The sequence below is a fragment of the Cygnus atratus genome, chromosome 2 (assembly GCF_013377495.2).
Source record: "Cygnus atratus isolate AKBS03 ecotype Queensland, Australia chromosome 2, CAtr_DNAZoo_HiC_assembly, whole genome shotgun sequence".
Classification (NCBI taxonomy): domain Eukaryota; kingdom Metazoa; phylum Chordata; class Aves; order Anseriformes; family Anatidae; genus Cygnus; species Cygnus atratus.
In genome coordinates, this window is record NC_066363.1 from 15479961 (window position 1) to 15500159 (window position 20199).

General features: G+C 41.0%; 1 protein-coding gene across 5 annotated transcripts in view; it reads left to right on the plus strand.

Annotated features, from left to right (window-relative positions):
- EPC1 (enhancer of polycomb homolog 1) overlaps positions 1 to 20199 on the plus strand; it is a 69143-nt gene that overhangs the window by 25946 nt on the left and 22998 nt on the right. For all 5 annotated transcript variants that reach the window (XR_004778424.2, XM_050708808.1, XM_050708806.1 and 2 more), the window contains exon 2: positions 19622 to 19781. Coding sequence is in view for 4 of the 5 variants with exons in the window: in XM_050708806.1 (XP_050564763.1) it covers positions 19622 to 19781 (160 nt within the window). In the remaining variant the exon portion in view is untranslated. The remainder of the gene's footprint in view (positions 1 to 19621; positions 19782 to 20199) is intronic.

A 20199-nucleotide genomic window follows, 5' to 3' on the forward strand; every position in this document is an offset into this window, starting at 1 on the left:
ATGTTTTCTTCTAATTAAACACCTGTGTATATGGTGCTTAAGTACTCTTAAAATAATCATTACTTTGCTGATGCGTGGTTTGCTGATATTAAGTGCTTAGGGATCTTGTAGGGGCAGTCAGAATTACATGAATGTAAGATCATAACGGGTCCTGTGACTGAATCATTAGTCTCAAGATTTTTTTTTCCTCTTTGATGTAGCAAAACTTAACCACATTCAGTTAGGAACAGGAAGCACAGAGAACAGCTATGGGATTTGATAGTATCCTGGAGACTGACCGTCCTGATTGAAAGTTTAGGACTCATGATAGCACGTTATGCCACACAGAAGTCAGGCGCTAACTTGAAGTTGTGCGCAGAGGATTGTCACAAAGGAAGTTGATGATGTGATGTTTGCTCTGTATATGTTATCAGGTAAACATATAATAATGGTGAAGGTTTATGTCCTATGCTTTAGAGCAATGTAGAAAGTAATTAAGGTTACAGAAAATAGCAAGAAGAATGTTACTTGATCATCGGTGTTTTGTGCGGGTCAGAAGCTTCTGTAGGACATCCAAACTCTGTTTTGAAATAGGATGTCATTCACACCATGGAGGATATGAATTAAACAGCAAACCCACTTTAGAAGAATTTCAAACCAGGGCACTTGTGTTCCAAGTGAAAGCCATCCTTTTTCTATTTTGTTTAATTTCCATGCAAGTTATGTATGTACATAATAAAAGCAATTTAATTTCTCCTAGAATTCTTCCAGAAGAGCAAAGTGTAAACCGGTTTTGAGTAATGAGTTTGACATATGCACGCTCAAGTTATTTCTGACCTTTTCTTGATTTCCTAGTAATTGGCAGAAAGAGGAGGCTTGTAGCAGCAGTGAGCGGTTTTATGTGTAGCACAGTAACCTACGTTGAGACCAGTTGTTCATGTTCGGGTTTAAAACAGGCTAGGCTTATTTAGGGCTCTTGTTTATGAGGATAGTTAACCATTGGAAGAGATTGAAAATCTCTCCTTATTTACTTACATTAGGACTGAAAAAAATCTACAAAGGTAACTTTATTAACAATATTCTTAATGGCACAAGAAGGAATGGAGCTGGTAGGGAGCTTTTGGAGTTAAGGGAGAGGTGCTGATTTTATTTCAGGATAAATTTCAGGTCATTTTAGGGCTACGCTTTTACAGAAAGGTTTTACCTCCTGGGAATTTTCATATCGTCTCTTGAGGAGGATAAGGTTATCTTCATGATTGTTTTTCAGATTTGATCTATAGTGTAATGGATTTCAGCAAAAGGACATCTATTAATTGTATGCAGTAAAATACTGGTAAAGTTAACACCAGGAAGGGACAATAATTGAGTAACTTTAATGTTTAAGGATCAGGGTGATGTAGCTTTGTGATTCTTTGGATTTTAATAGCCAAAATCGTATATTTTATTCCTAAACTTAATTTGTGTAATACTTGATTTCAGATAGGAAAAAGTGTAGTGTGGCCAGCCCTTACACGTGCTAACGTTTTCTTTGAATACACCAGTTTGCTTGTTGCTGTCTCAAGTTGCCATAATTCTGTGGCCATGCCCAGAAATGTTTGTGCATTTATTTCAATATCAATCTGCAGAGTATTCAAAGTGAGTTTTGTACACCTGTAAGTTAATACATTACTTTTTCAAGTAAATGTTTTAAAGAAGTGTGTGTTGGTGCATGGCAGTCTGCGCTGCTAAAGCAGAGTACTGAAATTCACTGGCCTTAGTTATCTGTAATAGGTTACTTGTTCTTTTTCCACTTTATTTCTAAGAGCTAGCTTTAATATCCAGGAATGCATCAAAGGTCTAACGTATCAGAATAGAAATACCAGTTGTTGTGTATATCCTCCCGCTGTTTAATGAGCTCTCTATATGCTTTTTCCTCTTTGCCAGTGGTGTCTCTGTGTTTCTTACCTGTATGTTTGTTCTAGGACTAATCTAATTCTGGGAGGGTCTCTCTAGTTTAAAAAAAAAATGCATGATGGTGAATTGCATGAATTGAGGATGAAACAAACATTTGAGAACGTACTGGTCTGTCTATCTCTTCAAGCACAGGTACTTTGAGCGAGAGAGGAAACTATCCTCTTACGGTTTAAGTACCACTCTCGAAGATTCATTTCCTTTATATTTAATCAGAAGTTAAGAAATTCATGCTTTTTTGAATTGAAATGGAAGCTTTCAAGAGGGTGTTGTTGGAAAGGATTGCTCGCTAGCATCCAAAGTGACGCTGCATCTTGGTACAAAATTGTGCAGTCTTCAGTTATGAGGGCCCAGAGTGACATGGTACAATGAGGCTGGTCTGAACATGGTTGTTGAGTGAATGACTACTTCATTTTGCATTCATACCTTGGTACCGATATCACAACTTGGAGGTTGTGCCTTCCTAATTGTAAATAGAAATTAGTTAAGAGATGTTCTAGTCTGCCTGGAAGACTTAGCAAACTCATGCTTAAGGAGAGAGATTTGAAATAAAGACTGTCCCATGCATACGCCTAACGCTGCTGAGTGTTTCCTGTTAGGATTTGTAGGGCTCTAGGCTTCAGATTCTTCACTGATCAGATACGCAGCCCAAAGTGCGTGGCTGTCAGGAAGATCTTAGCGTGGAAAGTTAAATTCTGTTTGGGCTTCTGCTTCTAGACTTTTCAAAACCCGAGAGTTTTGTGCCAAGACTGTGGTTTTACGAAAGTGCATTGATCGTGGGTTAAAGATGCAGAACCCTTCTTGGAAGGGAAAGAAGGGTGCAAGTAACTTTGACAAACAATTGATTTGCAATAGATCTTGCCCAGAATGATCTTCAGGGTGTAGGCAGGGAAACGCTTGATGTAGCTTGATTGGTTTGTTCATCTGTTGGTGTCATTATCATCCCCTGTAGTAGTCTGTCTACATAGTACCTGGTGTCTTTTCTTACAGGCATTTCCCCCAGATTTTGATGTTTGAAATTGCCAATTCTCTTGCATTTTTAAATTCTATAGTTTTGTTTTCTTCAAGTTCCTTCATAACACTGGTGATAAAATCACATTCCTGGTTTCTCGTGTGTTTACATTTTCTCTTAAGAAGTGCTGCTTTTAATTGCGTGATAAATCTACATAATTCCCCTCCCCACCCGTATCCCATACTAGTATGTCAGCAGGATATGTCCTGCGTGCCTTTATGATACTTGATTTTTCTCGCTACTTAAAAGCGTGAGATAATTCTGAAAAGTTCTGAGAGAAAATCGGAACTGGCAGCGGAAAGATTATATATTGTAACTTAACATGTGATATTTACAATTCAGTAATGTGGGTATATCTCCAGAGAACGTCTGAATTTGAAACCACACAGCGGTTTTATTGGCAAGTTGAGGAAAAAGGGTTATAGGTAAGAGCCAACTGGAGCGTCAGCACTGCAGAACTTGTGTTTTGTGTGGTTACTGGACTGTTTTCAGTGATTGCCTCTGCAAAACTGTTAAAGTCTACAGGTGCTTACGGATAGGTTTATGCGTTCTTTTCTGCTTCTCAATTTATTTACAGTTTATTTCTTACTTGCATGTTCGTTGTTGTGAGTGATGGCCTTGTTTGCTCTCCCTTTCTGTTTATCTTCTGCTTTGTTAGAAGAAGGTTATGATTAATATTAGTGCACTGGCTCTGCTTTGTGCCAAGGATGCTGTAGTCATGAGGTAGAGGCCAAGTGCTGTGTGAGACTGTTGGAATGGTAGGATGAAGGCCGCTTAATAGTCATCGTTATCTCAGGAAGCTTATGCGTTTTGTCAAGTTAAGACTTCAACAAACTTCATGCCAGTAGACAAGACTTCAGCTGCTTGCGTATGATAGGAGAAAACATGAGTATCAAAACTGAAGTGAAACAGCTTTTTTTTTTTTTTTTTGCCAGTAATGGAAGGCTTGCTCAATGAGGAATAAAGCATGAGGGGGGGGAATTAGTGACACATTAAGAAAACTTTTACCAGAGCTGTAGAAGTGACTAACAGACCTTTCTCTTGTGTTTTTACTCTGTCAGCTGTCCTCTGGAGAAGTATTGTCTCTGAGGAGTCTTGTCTTGGGAAGATGGTCAGAAATGTCCTTACTGGTAGCTAAGTATTAAAGCCAAAGTTGATTGCGATGGGTTGGAACAGAAGGCAGTGAGTTTTTGGTGACCTTCAGGGCTTTATTGGTGGTTGTTGACAGTTCAGCATTAACCCTTGCATCTGTCCTGGTTTTCCATGGCATCTATATTCTGATTGCAGAAAGACCTTGAGCTGGCATATGGTAGTTAAATTTTGTCTTCATTTGGGAGCTTTAATCAGCTTTTAGGTATTTGAAGTTTGGGCTATAGAAATAAATAGGTCCTAGAAATAGAGACCCTTGGCCTTGATTAGAAAATCTGGAGAAGCTTCTGAGGAAAAAGCAGCTCTGAAGTGCTTGTTACGAGCTCATAGAAAACAAAGCTGTAAAAACTGAGCCCTTGGCTCTTTCATTATCAGTTCACTTCGGCAGGTAAAGGCCCATGGGTGTGATTTGGTAACTTGATTACTTTTTATATCTAGCAGCTGATTTACCTCGGTAATTTGAAAAAATAGGGACAAGGTATCTGCTATTTTATTTTGCCTTTCTTTAAATCGTAATTCCTCTGCTACGATTTTCTGGAAAAATAAGTTTTTCAAGGTTAGTTGCCTTATATGGATATCATCATCCTGTTTATCAGCAGTCTGGGTTGGACTTCATACTTGACCTGTGCTCAAGAGAACTCTGGATAAGAAACCCTTTTTTAGTTAATCAAGGGGAAGATTTAGCAATAGAAGTCACTAGGTCTAGAGATGGTCCCTTATCCAAGGGTGTTTTGCAGTGGGATCAGGAGTGTATGTACAGTTCACTTGTGTTTATAATGAATGTTTATCTTCTTGTGGTTTCTCCCACGATTGACAGAGCCAGTGTGCGTGTGTGTCTTGGGCTGTGGGATCATTTCTCTTCAGATGGTTGTGGCAACTGAGAAATATACTCTGGATTTTTTCAACACTCTGCTTTTTTGCACTTGGTAAATTACCTATTCAGATTACCTGAGAAAGCTAGACAGTACTCGTTGCTGAGGATTTGAAGGAAGTCAAGGCACCGCTTTAGCAGATGGCACTGTCTGCTCAGATGGCATTGCAATCTGAGGGCCTAAGCCAGCTTTTGGCAGCAGTATCACTTCCAGGGATGGAGAGAACATCATCTTAGTTTGGCTTATTGTTCCTGAACTGACTACACTAGGTCAAATCTTTATTGTAATACTGAGTCGGTGGAGAAAGCGGGTATGCATTGTCTTGTGGATAGCTAATGGTTCTTGATAGGGTAGTTCCCTTTAACTTAGCAATACGGAAAGGAAAAAAAGACCTACTTAAGGAAAAGGCCACACAGTGCCATGTGTTTGAGAACCTCAGGTAGGAGTTGGAACCAGGGTGCTGTCAGAAATACTCAAACACGCAAGTGAAAATGGATTGAAATGCATTCTAGGTGTCTTCATAAAGTGCTCTCAAGTATTAGTCTCAAAGACTTTTCTTTCCGTATACCAGTGATACCTTGTTGATAAACGTAAAGGAAGCAGCTTCCCCACTGTGACGTTGGGGCTTAAGTGTGGTCCTAAATACCATAGGGACTTTTTTTGTGATAGCAAACTGTGGCAAATGCTTGGTCGTTTTGGTTAGAATTTCTTGTTAACAGCATATTTTGCCTTTATGCCTAGGTTGATTTTTTTCACCTTGCATTATCATGTTGTCTTTCCTTTCTGTCGATCATTTACTATTTGGTCTTTATTTTCAGTGTGGGGAGAAATGGGGGAGCTGAACAGAATGATCATGGAATGTTCAAGCAGTATGAAACCAAGACTGTAATTGGCAATTTAAAGGCAGCTCCTATTTTTACTCTCTAAAAATGTACACAGTGTCAAGTTGATGGTTTTCAAGACATGAAGTGTATTTATAAAAGATTATTTAGCACGTGTTAATGGCAATAGAGCTAAAATACTCTGTGCACAGAAGGGACTTGATGAATTGATGCAGAGCACAAAATCTGACGTGCAATTCTCTGATAGTTTACATGGCGCTAGTTGGTAAAAGGGAGAGACAGGATGGCTAATGTAATAAGATCTTTTCTTAGATTTCATAAAAGGGTTTCTCTGCTGCTATGTGGACTGTATTCTTGGACTCAGTATTTGGGAATGACACAAAGTTTCTAAAATACCTATAAAGCTTCAATATATTACGTATGTAAGCATGTTTATTCATACCACTGACTTTATTCCCTGGGCACCAGGAGTTAGTTACCATTAAGAGGCATAAGTTTCTGCAGCTGCATGTTTGGTGGAGAAACAGGTAGCTCAGTGTTGCGTTCCATGTACCTGCGATCGAGTTTGTTGGGGTGGGGGGGGTGATGAGTGTGTGTATGGGGTTTGACTCTGCTGTCTTTGGTAGGTGGAGAAGGTAACATCTGTCTATTCCTTGAGAGATGGCATGCGCTTAGTTTGTGTTGTGGGTACAGGCTTTTGAAAATACAATAGCTATAAGGAATGAAGACAAAAGGAAAAACAGAGAGGTTTGACTTTTTTTTTTAATGTCTTGAAGGTCCTAACACCTTTTGTCTTACCAGCATTCAGATCAATTTAAACTACCACTTTGCATTTGAAAAAGGCAGTAAAAATCTGTCTGGGCTGAAATCAGCAGCGTGGCCTGAATTTAAGGATGCTTTCATCTTTTAAATCACATTTAGTGATCATATTTTTGTCCCAGTCAGACATTTAAGTCTCACTGTGTACACAGAAAGAATAACCACGACAGTTACGATGCATCGAGCTTATGAGCATTAGGGAAGTGCTTGTCCTTACTATAAACCCTTCCGATTCACCCTCTGTTCTTCCCTCCTCCCTCCCCGCCTCTATATGACTTTACAGCCTCAAACCTGTCTCAGATGCTCAGTGTTTATATCAGGCTTCAAAACAAGTTTGATCATAATTGCACGTAAAAGGTCATGAATTTGGAATGCTAGTCTGTACTGTGTTTTTAAAGGCAATCTAAATAAACTTGGAGATTACAAGACTCTAAGAATAGCTGACCTATAAAGAATAATGATTTGGCATCTGACTCACACTGCATGTCATATTGCACTGTCTTTCAAAAAAAAAAAAAAACATTTTTACTGGTCAGGAAACATGTAAGTTTATATTTTGTCTGAGCCTTTCTGCCTAATACAGGTTTCTGCTGCAGGAAGCATCTTGGAGCACTCAAATGTAGCTCTGTTTGTTCCAAGCCAAGAAAGTGTCTAAATCTGTAGATTTGCGAACTGAAGACTGACACTGCAGCAGGAAGTACACAGATAAGCTCATCACAGTGGTGTAATCTTTGGAAAGTCTATTTTAAGTTATTCAGCATTGCACCTGTCATTGTCACTAGTGAAGAAGCGCTCTTCCTTCCACCTTTGTGGCATCAGACCTGAAATTCGGATCTGCTGGGTGTTGTGAATACAGACGCTAATAGAGTTTAGTAGAACAGTACTGATAAATTTTACTTGCGTTTTCAGAGTCTTGTGACAAAATTTAGCTGATGAGGGCAGTTGTATACTAATTGCTAGGATGGTTTCTTCTTTACTACATGTCTTACGCAGTGCAATTCTGAGCATCTCTTCTAGCATTTTTACTTTTTATGAGGCTTACTTTGGTTTTCCCAGATATCTTAGCAACTATCTTGATAATTTTATGATCTTGGTACAGGAAAGCCCTACTTCTCTTACTAACAGCTACACACTGTACGGTGCTTTTTTCTTTCTTGTAACAAAAGTTATGATTTGAAGGAATGTGAGCTGGGAGCTTTGATATCGCTGACACCGTGACAGTTGCTGAAGGGGTATGGTGAGGCATGCTCTCTGGCAGTCTACGTGTATTTTGCAGCCTATGCTTCTGCTCATCACTGCGTAATAGCTTCTTCCCACCATTGTGTGAGGTCTTAAACAGAGGAAGAAAGTACTTAAAAAGAAAAGGCTCTGGAATCTACAAAAAAGTGCTTGTGTAACTGGCCGGGTTTTAGCCATTAGTATGATTTGCCTTGTATTTTCTTCTCTGAGCTTGCTTTCTTCCTTGTAGGACTGAAATGGGTAGTGCTACAGGTTTATTTGTTTATTTTTGAAATTAAAAATGAGCTTGATAGTCCAAGGAGATGGTCTGGAAGTTCCTTCAGTTTGATTTTTTTTTTTTAACTGGACTGTCAAATATGAGCTTTTTATATGGAATGTGTCTGTGACTGTTCTTAAAAGGTGCTTAGTCGTCTTAGGTTGATAAAGCAAGCTGCTTTTTGCTTGATAGTCTGACATGAGGTGGTGAGCCTTAACTATTGAACAAATTCATGCAAATGTTGATGCTCAGTTTTCTTGATGATGTTTTTGATGTTTTGCTGTCCCCTCATGACTTGAATACTGTAAAATATTCAGTATAAATATCAATCAAATTCTGTTACTACTTAAATGTGAATGACTTCTTGAGGTAATGAAACTGTTCTTTACAGAAGAGGTAGTTAAACCTGACAAGAATGCTGTAAACATGAGGCAGTCTTAGGGAAGGTACAGCTGTTGGGTGTTAAAGATCCCTGTGTAAACCCCATGGTTCAGTCACCGTTTTTATTTTTTATTTATATTTAGGTTTGTTTCACTTGCTCATTTTCTCCCAAGCAGAAGTGAGGTTGCATACCTGTTGGGTGTGCAACTCTTTAGCTCCAGAGTTGGGTAATGCACGCTACCCAGAGTTCATGGAAGAAATATTTCAATACCAAACATAAAAACTAAAATAAATGTGGCTTGAGCTCCCAGCTTCTGATACCATGTGACTCAGGGAACGCACGGCTGTGAAAGCGTGGCTGGTTTTTACCCTGTTCTTAGCCTTCGTGGGATGCCCATGGGCTCCTTTTTGAGATTGTGTATTAGGCCACGTGGCTCGCTGATAAAGTGCAGTCTTGTCTTGTGGTTCATTACCAAAACTGTTACTGCATTCTTTAAAGAGTTTGGCTACTAGTAGTGCTTATGGTTTAGACTAACCCAGACAACCAAAGATTGACCGTTTATTTGTAAAGGTCCTTGGCTATAGTAGCACAATTGGGTGTTCAGAGAGCTGACCTTCAAGCTCCGGGGAGTGTTAAGTTTTGCGTGGTAGTCTTGGATATTATTATCAGGGTTTGTTTTTAATGATTTTTAACAAAATAAACCAAATTCTGTTCTTACTCTGAAGAAAAAACGAGTTTAAATCTTTAAGCAGATGTGGATCTGGGAAGCTACCGATCCCTGCAGTTTGTGCGGTTTGGCTTGTGGAAGGGAATGGTTTTTAAGCCTTCTGTAAACTAATAATGGAAAGATATAGGCACTCCTCAAACTATATGTTATGGATTTATTCCCTTGCCTAGTGTTTTTTTTAGTGCCTTTCCTGTCATGTTACTGTACTGCTGTTGATGAATGGGTCAGTTTTGAGGTATGCTTTAAACGCAAAGGAAAAAGGGTTGGCTTAATGAGGAACACTGGAAGAGTTTGGTCCGAGGAACGTTTTTGAAGAACTAGTAGTAGTGGCTGATGTAGAAAACTTTTGAGAGAAATGTAAGAGTTCACCCAACTTAATTGTCTTCTTTTTGAGTCCTGTTACCTATCTAAATGGTGAAGTTCAGGGCAGGTTGTAAATCTCCAAGTGCTGTGCTCAGTACTCTGCTCTGCCATACAGTTGGAGCAGTTGCAGCACCCTGTCCGAATGGAGCTGAGCCGTGTGTGCCTGTGCATGCTAATACTCAGGAGAGCAGTGAAACAATAGAAACTTGTTTCCTGTGAAGTTGGGTACCGTGTTCCTTGTTATTCAAATGACGCTTTTTTTAGCAGCGCTCACTCTTGTTAACACTAATGTGATGTCCCTATAACTAACAGAAATGCTGGAATACCAGCGTAGTGCTTTTGCCATACAAAATTGAGTTGTTAGGTAGGATTGCTGGCGTGCAGTAAAGTTCAAGCAAGGAACAAGATTGCTGCATTTTTATTTATTTTATTTTGGGAACTTGATACAGTTTTCTTATGGGTCAGCTAATGAAAAGATCTTGAATTTCTACTTCCATTTCATACTAAGGGGGAAATATTTTTGCCATAAAGGTTTATTCAGGCTCTCTGAAATGACTTTATAGGTGGAATCTGTGATGGTAAAAGGCTGGATTTTAAGGGTTTTTTTCATTCCCACGTAGAGTGTATCCTGAAAGCTGTGACTTAGTAAACTGCATCAAATATTTGTTTTCTGATATAGCCTGCTTTGAGCAGTGGAGGTCATGCCCTGGACTACTGAAGTGTGTCCTTCAGGATCCTTTATTTAGGGTTCTGTTTAACGCAGATCACTTAGGTGGCTTTGCATCGCAGTCTCCCCAATGAGAGCTGTGCAGCTGGAGCAGTGAGTCGTGGTAAGGAAGTGGTAAGGCTTTGGCAGGCTTGCAGTTAATTCTGGAACTGTGAAACATGGCCATGTGGTAAAGTCAGGGGAGATGGGCTGAGCTGGCTTAACTGCGCTGCTGTTGAATAGAGGCAGTTCCACCTTTTCCTTAGAGCTGGCTGTGGTTTTTGCATTACCTCTCAGTGAACCCATTTAGCTCAGGCACAAGCAGAAAACAACTCACCTGAGAATAACTCACCTCCTTCTCCATGGGTTTCTGGGCTGAATAGGCTGAGGAGTTGCATGACAGCAAAGGAAAAGGTGGGGAGTTCTTAGGGCTCTTAGCAACTCTAAGGAAATGGGATAGCTTCTTCTGAGCCGTTAGTAATTTCTAAACAAAACCATTCAAAGCAATGTTGAGCCTTACGGTTCTGAATGGATATAGTGCAGTTGTGACTTGACAAGCTGCCACACTGCTCCAGTCTTTTTAGGGAGTCTGAGGAGGATCTGTACCTGGGAGTACTGAGGTGTAGATTCAGTTTGTGAGCTGTCATGTAATGAATGCATAAATACTGGAGATTTCCCAGTTCCCAGGATTCCTGTGTCATGTATGTTATCCTCTGTAGCATGCTTTGAGCCAATTTCACTTGTTTGTCTATTTTTCCACAGTAAGTTTGAATATGAAACTAATCTTTATTCAGTGTTCTGGTAACAGGACAGCAGATCACTCTGTTTCTTCAAGCATTGTAACGATCTCCAGTAATAAAGTTGTTGGGCTTGTAGATCAAATGCCCGTGTCCTCCACCCCCGTACCACCATTCACTAAACAAACATAACAAATGAAAATTTCCCAGAATGTGTAAGAGAATTCCCTACCGGAAGTTCACAAATACGGAAATAAGATTTTTTCCAAGAAAAGGGCAGACTCCCTGTATACTCCTAGAAGTAACTGATTTGAGCATTGGGAAAGCAGTAGACTAAAATGCTGAAGACTGTGTGGCTGACCTCGGTTTTAACCAGAGTTCCACATAAAATGACTAATAATTAGCAAGGTTTCTTGATAGTCTGTTAATTACAAAAATGCATATTTTTTTAAAGTACAATTAGATTACATTTTCACTGAGCAACTGCTGCTCCTAGACAGCTGTTTTAAATTGGGATTTGTAGCAGAGATCTAATTATTGTAGTAATTACAGTGGAATCCTTCTTAATTGACTACTCATGAGACTGACATCAGTTGATTAACAGAAGTGATCTCCATGGTCCTTCACCATGTCTGGAATATGAAGGGACAGCTCTAGGCTGTGCCGCGATTACAAGCGAACAGACTTCTCTACTGCATGGAATGATTCAGGGTGGTGAGAGATCCCGGTTGCCTGAGGAGGGGAGGCCTTACAACCGTGTGGTTTGGGTGAACCTTTGGGCAGCTTACATGGATGTGAGGAGTTGTTTACCCTATATCTACATATACAAGTACCTGTAACAGAAGGATGGCTCTCACTTGTTTGTGGCCCAGGCTTTGCTTTTTTTTTTTTTTTTTTTTAAATCTGCTGTCATCTTCAGGACCCATCAGAGGGAGGGAGAGCAAGGAACTGCATGATGCTGCTCTGATGACCCACAGCCCTTGTCCAGTTTTGATCGTGTGTGCTTGTTGTGACCAAACTCAAACTACTGCCAACATGTTCTTTGTTACTCACATACCTGGGGTCAGGAGGGTGGAAGCTCCTTACCTGCTTGCCCAAGTACCTACTGCATTGCCATTATCAGAGGTGTTCAAGAGCTGCAGTTTGCCATCTGTGAGTCCCAGGTCAGTGTAACCAGGGGCTGATGAGGGTATGTTTGGAGCTCTAAGACAGCAGTTGCTTGGAAACAGATGCCGTAACAAATTTCTCAATGTCATTGCTGTTTTGCATGTTTTAACGTGTCTGGATATGCATGTGAGGTGATAAAGGGGAAAGTGTGTGGTATTGTTTCTGTAATAAGCTGTGAAGGCTCTTGTTTATGAAGACCGGAGTGTTTTTTGCTTTCAGCCATATGAAAAGCCACCATGGCCACTTGCTGTCCAAAAGATGAGAAAAATGCAAAAGAAAATTGGCACGTCTCTGACCAGTTTGTGCTGATCCAAGTTGGCTGTTATATTCTGGCTTTGTGCTCTGTACCTTTGCTTGCAGCATCCCTGGTGCTTGTCAGTCCCTGGGTAGGCAGATGTTGCAGTGGCAGATAGCTACCCCCTGAGTCCCACAGAAACACGTTGCAGTGCCTGAGTTGGCCCGAGGGAGGGCCAGCTAATAATGTGAGGTACTAAGGGGTGGTATGAGGCCAGGCAGTTTCTGACTTTTTTGTTTGCGTGAAGTTATCTCATATCGCTCTCCATGCTGCTCCTAATCTTGGATATGAATTAATGTCTGTTTCTTAGGTTGCAAAACAGCTAAGAGCTGGTAACAGGAAGAGAAGGTTAAGAGAGTGAGACAGTTTGGTTGTTTTACTCCCTTCTGTCTCCTTTGCGAACAGATTGTTGGATTGAATCTGTAGGGGAATTTCCTTTAGAGTAGTTTGACTATCAGCCTTCCAGAAGAGACTGTCTTCCCTGACCATGCGGGTTACTGAGATCCTCATGTGGCTGAGAGACAGCACGTGGACCCCAGAGCTCGCCGAGCTGAGCCAAGGAAAGGCAGAGCAGGGCACCACCTGCGTACAGGAGGTCACAGAAGTGCTCTGGGAGTCCCAGCCCTGTGTTACAGGGTGAGTTGGAACGGTCTCCGTTGGGTCTTGTGGCAGCTGAGCTGTGCTGTTTTACGCTGTCCTCGCACCAGGAAGCCTTGCTGCTGATGACGTGAGGTAACCAAGGTGTAGGGACAGTGGTGTCCCTGCAGACTTAGCAGCCAGGAGCCTTTACTTTGTAGCCTGGAGTCAGGCTGCTCTTGTACCAGTTCATCAACTCTCAGATGACATAATCATAGAATCACTTCGGCTGGAAAAGACCTCTGAGATCATCAGGTCCAACCGTTAACCTAGCACTGCCAAGTCTACCACTAAACCATGTCCCTAAGCACCACACCTACACGTCTTTTAAATCCCTCCAGGGATGGTGACGCACCCGCTTCCCTGGGCAGCCTGTTCCAATGCTTCACAACCCTTTCAGGAAAGAATTTCTTCCTAGTAGTCAACCTACACCTCCCCTGGCACAACTTGAAGCTGTTGCCTTTTGCTCTATAGCTTGTTGCTTGGGAGAAGAGACAGAGCCCTTGCCCGCTACCGCCTCCCTTGAGGTGGCTGGAAAGAGCGACGGGGTCTCCCCTGAGCCTCCTTTTTCTCTGGGCTCCTCATCAGTCGTTCCTCGTAAGACTTGTGCTCGAGGAACTGTGGAGTTCTCTAATGAACTCTACAGCTTCTGATTTTCTGGTTCCTAATGTTTTCTTTCTCCATCTAAATTATAATTAAGATTAAAAAAAACACATTATAACGTGTTCGTGTTTAGGATGAAATGTGATTTTGCTTTTTTTCTTTTTTTTAAGAGTTTTGGACTGCAAGTTGCTGGAAGGCTTAAAAAAAAAAGTGCATTAAAAACAGCAGGTCTGGGAGCTTGTATACTTGTATGCCCTCAGTTCTGTCTCAGCTGTTTCAGCGTAACTGTTGTGAACCTCATGGTTCCTGGCTGCTTGTTGAAACCGGTGTCCTTTGTAGGTCTTGTGCGTCAGGCATTGCAGTGAGCTGTGGGTCAGTAATGTTGGATGGATGCAAAGGATCCTCACAAGGCATTCTGATGTAAATCAGCAGGTCCATGGAGGGCTGGGAGTGGGCGGTGGTTTGCCATGACTGCCAGTAGTGAGAGAATCAGCTGTAGCATCCTCGTGTGCTTTTTGTATTTTGGATGCAGGGTTGTCATTATGACCTGCACAGACTTGAACTTGCTGCAGTATACCCTTTGTACAAGGGTAAAGTGGTTTTTTGTTTTTTTTTTTAGAACTCCTTCCTCTCGCAGAGCGGGGCCCACCCCACTACCTCCAGCCCTGTGCTTCCCCCAGCAGAGAGAGCGCTCGCTCCCTGGCCTTGCGGAGGCTCTGGGAACAGGGAGATGTGAATCCTCAGGGGGAGCCGCTCTGCTCTGTGCAGTGGGCTGGAGAGTTGGCTGGCTTGGTAATTTCTATAAACAACGGTGCTTTAAATTATTACTTCCTTTAAGAGCTCCGGAGTGAAGTATTTGGGAAAAAAAATGCAAACAAATTACAAAACAGTGGGTTGTTCCTTTCATTTTTAATAAGATGCAGTCTTTGCTACTACAGTAACATAATACTGCACGTTCTGTCAGGTTTGTTCAACTGCTAGTGACACGATTATGTCACTTAGGCTTTTTATTTGATCATTTCAAATGCCTTGTGTTGTGGTTATCTTACTCTGAACATAGTCTGTTTACAAGGCGTGTTGCAGACTAAGTATTTTGTCAAAGTAATCTTTGTGGTCTGTCAGTGCGGGTTTTGAGAAACTGTAACTTAGAATCCAGCAAGCAGTCGCCTTGCCAGAACCTCACCAAGCATTACCAAAATGAGAAAGGAAGCAAATACTGCTTGCTTTCAGTTATCACGCTTCTGCTTGCAGATGAGTGCCTACATGTAGTAAGGCTGAAGCAGAATTACAGCATGCTGTCCTTTGCATTTTATTTATAATCATACAAAAACCTGTGTGTGCACTATGCACTTAGGGCATATATGGCTTTTATGTAGCGTTCTAGAAATGCAACTTGAGCAGGTACTGAACTTGAAGAATTACACTTGAATTCCTGCGTTATCATTTGAGAGAGGTCTTGTTGCTCCTCAAATCAAAGCAGAACATAAGCTGCAATTCCTTAGCTCATGGCTGTTCCTTGAGGCTGCAGTGATTGCTGCTCTGCTGTAATCCTGCTTTCCCTGGTGCCCTTGTTAATGCCTTCTTGCTTTAGATCATCTTTTCACTCTGATCTTTTGGAATCCACTTGGCAATAGTGACACAATAAAAGTGGATGCAAGTGACAGGCTTTGTATCTTAAGAATTAATAGAAAGGAAGACTGCAGAATAAAGAGTTGTGTATACATGTAGTTCTGCTTAGGAAATACATCACGCCTTGCTCCATTCTGGGTAGTCAGCAGAAGGGTTGCTGTTCCAGTGGGCTTTTCCTGTAGACCCTCAAATTAGAACTGGAGGAAAGGAGAGGAAAAAGGAGGAAAGTTGTTATTGAGCTTTTGTTTGTTTAAACAAGTAGCAGAGTAATCTGCAACACAAGGATTAGTGTTGGAATTTTAGCTGCCCAGCTACCTTTCTGGACAGGAGTATAGAGGAATCAGGTGTAGTTTCAAGTTAATGGCTGGGTGTTGCAAAAAGCGATGAAGCTGCTTGTTTCCTCAGGCCTCTCTGGGCTGAGTGCTCCGACTGCAGCCCTTTCACTCTGGGATTGTCTGAGCTCATGACGAGCCAGCGTAGGAAACTAACCTGATGGAAAATTAACTGGCGGGAGGGAGGGTAAGCAGGCAGGTTTTTCACTTTGGAATGAACTCTTTGACTAGGCTTAAACACAAATTCGGAGGAGCATCAGTGCAGCACAAGGTAGGGGGAATGAAATTTGAGGAACAGTGCCATTGTTCTGAAAGTCGTGGATCAAATTAGCATCACAGCGTGACAGCTCCCAAGGTTGTATTACCAATAGCCTTTGTATCAGGCAGGGAAAGCAACTGAGAGGAAAGCTTTCCTGGATATGTGCCTAATGGCTGAGCATAGTTCGTGTGAAAGTGAAAGGCAGCTTCAGTGAGAATAAACTACATTCGTGGTTATAGTTCTCTGTAAAGGAAGAATAATAGAAGCAAAGAAGACATTTCGATAACTGGTTGTTAAACATGGTACGTATGAAAGATCCAAGGGAAGCCCGTTGAGAGAGGGAAGAAAATACTATCACTCAGAACTACTGAAAAACAGAAGTTAGCAAGACAACTGCAGGCTATTCCAGTGTATTTCCAATAGGAAGGATAACTTAGCTCAAAAATCCAGTTGCATGGAAACTGGCGTGTTGGAACAAATAATACACGAGCAAATAATAGTTAGAATCATAGAATGGTTTGGGTTGGAAGGGATCTTAAAGACCATTGAGTTGCACACAGACACACACCTCATCAAGGGCAGGGACACCTCCCACCACACCAGGTTGCCCAAAGCCCCATCCAGCCTGGCCTTGAGCACCTCCAGGGATGGGGCATCCGCATCTTCTTATGCGAAGTATGCCGGATAAGAAGAGTATATTCTGTAAGTATTTGTACTAAGAGGAGGACCTCTTGATTATACTTGATGCTAAGATGGTTAAAAATATTTGTGACAGAGCTTTTCATAAGTCTTAATTATTTTTTTTCCCCTCAGTATTTGATTTTTAAAAAAGGACGATTTTTAACGATGCGTGCTGCTAAGCCACTCTGGCTAGCTGCTGCCAAAGGGGATCATCTTTCTCTCTTCTTCCTCTCCCCAGCCCCTGGCAGTTGAGGGAGCTAATTTATCAGAACGCTAATTGCTTTCAGGGGAATAACAGACAAGAGCAGGTTTTTTATCTGTCTCATGCCCTAAATTGTCCTAGGATCAGTCTGGCGAGGCAGTGATAAATCAGGGAACAGCAGCGAGGGGCACTGCGCTGCGCCTTGTGGTGGCAGCTAGCTGGTGCGTGAGCTTCCTTCTGAAATGACAGCTACAGCCTTTGAGCGTGACTAAGCCATCTAAAAATCATGCTAGGAACTCAAAGAAACAGTTTGAAATAAGTTCACAGCTATCTGAGAACTTCTGAGGGCTGATGAACCAGAGGAGAAGGGAAGAGGCACTGCAACCGCGCTGCTTTAAAAACTGTTGAAAAGGGGGGAGCTGGAGGATTTCGGACCAGCAGCTTAACTGCACTTCCTGGAGGAATATGGATAATGAGAAGTATTTGGCCCCACTGATCGCTTGGAAGATAATCTCTTTGTGAACAATAATAAGAGTTTTTCAAAAGCAAAACCTGGTTAAGCCAGTCTAACTTCCTTCTGCAGCAGACCAAGGGACCTAGTGGATAGTTGCACTTGACTTTTAAAATGCTCTTTGATATTACAAGCTGCTGTTGGTTGCGTAATGCGGCAGATAGCTGCTGTATAGAGGAGGTGCATCTGGCTGGATAGCTCTACTTGGAAAAGGAGGGCTGAAGTCAAAGGATTTCTCGAATTTCTGAAGAGCTCTGTCTTTAAACGCTTGTTGGTGTTTTCAGGAATGTCTTGGACTACAGTACATACGTAATAAACCAACATAACATCAAGGGCGGCCAGCCTGTTAGGATTAGAAGTTAGGTTTTCGAATACAAAATCGTTCTGGCAAAGTGAGGAAACCACTGCATTTTTAAATACCAGGTTCCAGCCTCGGATGAATGAAGTGTTGCCTTTGAGTGGGAGTAATCAGCTGTGCAATCACAGTGGAGAATGACTGCAGAACAGAAACTGGAAGCTGTAGTAGGTTAGGTAACTGTAGTGTTTTTTTTAACATGCTTTCATGTTTAAATATGAGAGCTTCCAGAGCTACCAATCATACCTGATTGTATGTATTGTCAGGGGAGAGAGATGGGCTGAGCCACCGGCTGAATTGTTGAAGCCAGCTCCAGAGTTGCTGTTGCTAATTTCTGTCCAAATACGTGAGAATTTGGGGTCTAGGGAGTTTGCCTTTTCTGTTTATTTTCTGTTATTTAGTAGAATGCCTCTTATGATGTAAAAAAAAAAAATCCCCAAGAAAGCATTTTAGGTGCTGTCTGCCATGTGACACATGTGGCTATGTTTATCAATTGCTAGAGGACCAAAATAAGTTTTATGAGTTTTGCTTGTGACGGTGTGATGTCTCCTTCTCACAATTAGTCTTTTTTCATAATGAAATTGATTAACGGGGCAAACCTGAAAAATCCCTGCAGCTAGTTTGAAGAAAAGATAAGCTAAAACCTTGTCTATTCTTGAAACAGAGCTATAACTTGCAGCAGGTTTCAGCTTGAGGCTGTGCTCTGGTTCTGTAGTTTACAGTAAAGCCATTTTTACAGTTTTCTTCTAATTTTAAGATGAAGGATGTTAATAGCTTGTATTGTACTGAAGAGGGGTAAACTGAAGTCTGACAAAGGTGTAATAAGATCATATGGTTGAAAACTGTTATGTTTTCACTTCAAAATTGAAACCAGTTACCCTCTCTACCCACCCTTTTGCTGTAGTTCTAACGTGGGCTATTTCAGTGACTGGTTTTATAGCATCGCACTGAGAGCTGCATGGACACAACTGATGCAGCACTGGCTTCCTGAGTGCTTGCGAGGAGGAAATGCCTGAGTATAGAAACTTAGAGAACCTGCTTTGCTAATAGGCAAAAAACATTATTTTATTCTGTGGGTAAATAATCTTTTATATACACGCACATCTGTTGTTTTTTGTGCTTTTGGTTTTTAACTCCATATGAACTCTGCTGATACTACTTGCTGTCTTAGCAGCGCCCTGAGAAGTATTGAATGCATTTGAATAGTAGCATTAGAAAATTATTAGAATTCATAATATTGTTGATCTGTTACTCAGAGAGTAGTAGGGAATGGAAACGTAATTTACTTTAAAACTTGAAAAACAATTGCAGTTTTCTAATGGTTAATTATTCTCAACACAGCTTATAGTTTAATATTAAACTTTGATGGATTAGGAGGGGAAGGAGGAGGATAATGGAAAACATTGCAATAAACAAGAATGTCTTCAGGAATCGCTTATCTGGATAAAAATAGTTGCTTCTCTTAATAGGAGGTGATAGTAGGCCTCCTTGCTGGTTTTCTGGTATCACTATCTATAAATTGTCATAACAAATAGAGAAAAAAAACCTGAAGTGAATATCTGTCTGCAGCTACTTGTTATAATCTGTATGTGTAATCGATCCTAAGTCTCTCCAGAAATATTAACAGATGGATTTACGTAGCTTGGTGTGCCAAGAACATGCAACTTAACTAAGTTTAGTAACTGAAGTCCCATGTGTCTGTGTAAGAGGGAGAGCTCCACCTACTGGAAACAAACTACCAGTTTTGGAGTGTATTTTCAATGAAGTGTGTAATACTGATTTTTTTACATCTGTCAGAGAAGTCTCGGGGATTTGGAATGTGAGCATTTGCAAAAAATAGGCCTGCTTCAACTTTTGAAAGTCTAGTCTCTGAAAATACTTCCTTGTATTTTTACATCGACTTTTTGTTTGTTTATAGGAACATCATCTCCAACGGGCTATCTCAGCACAACAAGTATATGGAGAGAAGAGGGATAATATGGTTATACCAGTCCCAGAAGCAGAAAGTAATATTGCATACTATGAATCTATATATCCTGGAGAATTTAAAATGCCAAAGCAGCTGATTCACATACAGCGTAAGTAAAGTGATTTATTGTAGTCTGCACCAAGAACTTTATTTTGCCGGTCATTCATTCAAGAAATTAAAATGTCTGTTGAGCTCATGTCAAGACTAGCTTCTGAGAATTAATTTTGTCCAGCATGTAAAGGAATGTGTACTTTTTACTGAAGAGGTATATTAAATTCTTGATCAGGAAGTAGATAGATGTCATTCTTGAGTCTATATCTGTTGAAACTAATTTTAGCAATCACAAAGGCCCATTTCTGCTCTCTATGGCACTCAGTAGTTACAGCTTGCAGGAATCTAGTTTTATTAAGAAAAATAGCTATTTGAAGAGGAGAATATATAATACATAGTTAAGAAACAGACTACCTGTTCACTGAAGCTTAACTGGGATAATACGACAGTAGAGTGGATTGGGAAGCCAAGCAGAA